The sequence below is a fragment of the Mus pahari genome, chromosome 3 (assembly GCF_900095145.1).
Source record: "Mus pahari chromosome 3, PAHARI_EIJ_v1.1, whole genome shotgun sequence".
NCBI classification, from domain to species: domain Eukaryota; kingdom Metazoa; phylum Chordata; class Mammalia; order Rodentia; family Muridae; genus Mus; species Mus pahari.
Genome location: NC_034592.1, coordinates 18,070,251 through 18,073,551, shown reverse-complemented (window position 1 = coordinate 18,073,551; position 3,301 = coordinate 18,070,251). Strand labels below are relative to the sequence as shown.

General features: G+C 56.5%; 1 protein-coding gene across 1 annotated transcript in view; it reads left to right on the top strand.

Annotated features, from left to right (window-relative positions):
• C3H9orf50 (chromosome 3 C9orf50 homolog) overlaps window positions 1–2,562 on the top strand; it is a 6,605-nt gene extending 4,043 nt beyond the window's left edge. The window contains exons 4-7 of the mRNA XM_021194763.1: window positions 118–230; window positions 1,544–1,709; window positions 1,827–1,965; window positions 2,321–2,562. Of these exons, the coding sequence (XP_021050422.1) occupies window positions 118–230; window positions 1,544–1,709; window positions 1,827–1,965; window positions 2,321–2,431 (529 nt within the window). The 3' untranslated portion in view covers window positions 2,432–2,562. The remainder of the gene's footprint in view (window positions 1–117; window positions 231–1,543; window positions 1,710–1,826; window positions 1,966–2,320) is intronic.
• The last annotated feature ends 739 nt before the right edge of the window (window positions 2,563–3,301 follow it).

The following is a 3,301-nucleotide window of genomic DNA, read 5'->3' as shown; positions in this document are numbered from 1 at the left end:
CCATAGCACGCAGGTACCCTCTCCCCTCAGCAGACTCCATAGCACGCAGGTACCCTCTCCCCTCAGCAGACTCCATAGCACGCAGGTACCCAAAGTGAAGAGTCTGCTTATTTGCAGCCCTGCTGGAGAAGGCTCAAGACCCCGCAAGCGCTATTGTCCCTTCCGGGTACGATTTGCAGACGAGACCCTGCAGGACACAGCACTCCGGTACTGGGAACGCAACCGTGCAGGTGAGCACACAGAAGATTCCAGAAAAAAAACAAAAACAAAAAAACAAAAAACTAGCCAGGAGTGCAGAGGTCACAGGTTGTGGCTCCAGGTCCTTAGAGAACAGGCCAATGACTCTACAGAGGAAGGAACCCCTGAGGTAGCAGAGGTGGGTGGCATTAGGCACATGGTGCCAAGGAAACAATGGCTGCCCGGGCCCTGTTAGCACTAAAGAGCCCTTCCTCAGCCACCGCAGCTTACACAGCTTCCCAGTCCCTCGGCAGCTTCCCCAATCTTTCTCAGAGTCTGAGGGTCAGGTTGACCAGATGTCCAGCAAGTCTTAGAAGAGGAAATATCTTCTCTCTTGAAAAATGCTGAGAGGGTCTGAAGAGAGAAACTCAGAACCCCGGGCAGAAGCGAGCTCTCAGCTCTAGGGGTGGCTTCCTTTGACTTGTGTGGATGGGCGCCAAGGCTTCCTAGTACCCAGCTTCTGTCCTCCAGACTCAGTAGCCCCAGGACACCTCCCCTTAACACTCACATGAATCGGGGAAGCCTATATTTTGCGCATGTGTGTGCTTCAGAATATAATTTCAGCTAATAGACTTGAGAGCTCTTGTGCCTACTAAGACTAGCAATGCAGATTTGCGATGTGACTAGCAATGCAGAGTCTCCTGTATCCCAGGCAGACCTACCCAGCTCACTGTGTAGCCAAGGATGACCTTGAGATTCTGGTCCTCCTGCCCCCACCTCCCAGCTAGGATTACAGGCATGTGCTGCTAATGCTGCGCCCCGGCTTCTGATTATTTTGACTGCAGAGAAAATTGAGGCAAAGGGTGGTTGTATAAGAGCCATGGAAGCCTAGAACAGAGAGCTGAGTGCTCCAGAAATCCCAGGACAGGCCGAGCACCGTGGCACACCCCCATAGCATCAGGTTCAAGCCTCCCTCAGCTTCTCCTGTCAGAGGTAGCCTCTGGGAATCCAGCCCCGAGAGACCCCCTCCCTCCAACCCCTGCAGATTCTTGGCATCCTCTGGAATTTCCAAAGTGGGGTACCTGGCCCTCCTACTTTACAGAAAAGGGGCCCATTGATGGTTGGCACAGAAGTAGGACCACGGCAGGGCTCAGCTTCGTGGTATAGCAGAAACAGTCACAGGGAGGTAGTTTTAAAACCCAGGACTTCTCTGGAGGCAACCGTCAGGCACTGGGGAGCCTGCGGTTGCCATGGAGACAGGGCTCTGTCTAGCCTTGCCAGCCAGAGGAAGGAGAGAGGGTGGGGGCATGTCAGTATGCCCCTCCCTGGGGGAGGGGACAGGAACTCACTCTCCTCTCTCTTCTAGTCCAGCAGAATATCTTTCCGAGCGAGCAGACGACTTTGCCAGCTGTGTCTGTGTCAGAGCGGGTGCTTGGGAGTGTTGGGAGATGGTTGGACAGTCTGCCCAGAGCCCTTTATCCCAGGGCCCAAGACACTGTGGCCGGTTCCTCATTCTGGACCTGCCCCCGCGTGTGAGACTCTGTGGGTAGAGGAAGCAGGAGGGTTGTGGTCTAGGTCCTCCAGCTACAAACTGTACATGGGTCTCGAACTCAGGGCCAAAAAGCTATAGGCGCCCCTCTCCCCACCAGGTCAGCTCAGGAACCACAGCTCTACCTTTCTGAGGATGCCTCCGTGAGCAGCCACCTACCCTTCATCTCCAGGGCCACCATCCCAAGGCCACGGGGAGGCCTCAGAACCTTCCTGGACACCCCTAACAATGTGGATCAGGTGGGCAAATTGCCCAGTCCCTGGAACCAGAAGCTGGTGAGCAGCCCAGGGCCGCAGAAGCGCCATCCCTCAGTGACTCTCAGGGGACCCTCTCTGTTGAGTCACCATGGGGTTTATGGCTTGGATTTGTGTGGCCCAGCCTCCCTCGGGGTGGAGCCGAGTGGGAGGAGGCCCTTGAGCCAGGCTAGTGAGTGGGTTTGCAGTGCTTCAGCCTAGGACTGGTGTAGTGTGGAACCACCTGCTTCCCCACCCCACCCCCGCCCGCCCGTCCGCCCGCCCCTGGGACCTGCCTGCTCCCTGTCTCCTCCCTGGGGTCCCCTCAGCAGTGCCATGCCAGGCATCCTTCTCCCTCTAGGAATCCTTTCTGCCCAGTTTGGTGCTGCAGTCTGTCCTGAAGCAAGGCCGCCCGAAGGGCTACCAGCTGCTCCTGCCGTCCACCACAAACCGGCAGCAGGCTCACAGGTGAATGCCTGCCAGAGCGCCCCCTGCTCAGGAGTGTACCCGTGCCAGGCAATGAGGAGAGTGCTTCTTCGCCCCACAAATAAACACAGCTCCCAGGTGGCTGGGACGGATCACTAGGTCTCTCAGTAAAAGCCACTCTGGGTGCCTGATTGGGGACCACTTGGGGTTCCTGGGTGAGGGAGATTAGGGTGGACTCAACAGCTGGGATGAAGCTCATGACAGCAGGATATTGGGGGTGGGGAGACAGGGCACCCCAGGGGCTCAGCTTGTCCCAGGGAATGCTTTCCCAAGGGGTGGGCCACTCACTACACAACCTCAAACCTAAATCAACCCGTGCCTGAGGCAGACCCCAAGCCATAACCTCAGCCTAGCAGAGAGGATAAACAACTTCTCTTTAGCGCCAGAGTTTTCTCTGTCCACCTTTTAGTACATGATATGGGTATCCAGACCCCAGCCCAGGAAAGATTCCTGTGTACGGGTAATCCTTAGTTCTCTTAGCCTGATTCAGTGTTCAAATTCACATGGGGAAATGGCCTGAGTCACCGTGGCAGGCCTCCTAAATTTTATCTGCTGCGTTAACATAGATACTGCCATACACCCGGTGCCCCATCACTGCATGTCCCAACCCCCGGGGGAAGCCTGGGTGCCACCCCTCCCTCTTTGGAGTTTCACCTTGTTCTTGCGCTCTGGCCAGGTCTTTATCGCCACCTGCTGGCCCTTGAAGAAACGTCTCGGACTCGGCGCGGAGTGGAGTCTAACGGGGAGGACCGAATACTAAAGCTGGGGGTTTGGGTTGGACTGGGCCGGTCATCTTAGGGACCAGATGGACTGGGGATGATGAAGGGCTAACCCGGCATGCGACGCGATGCGTCAA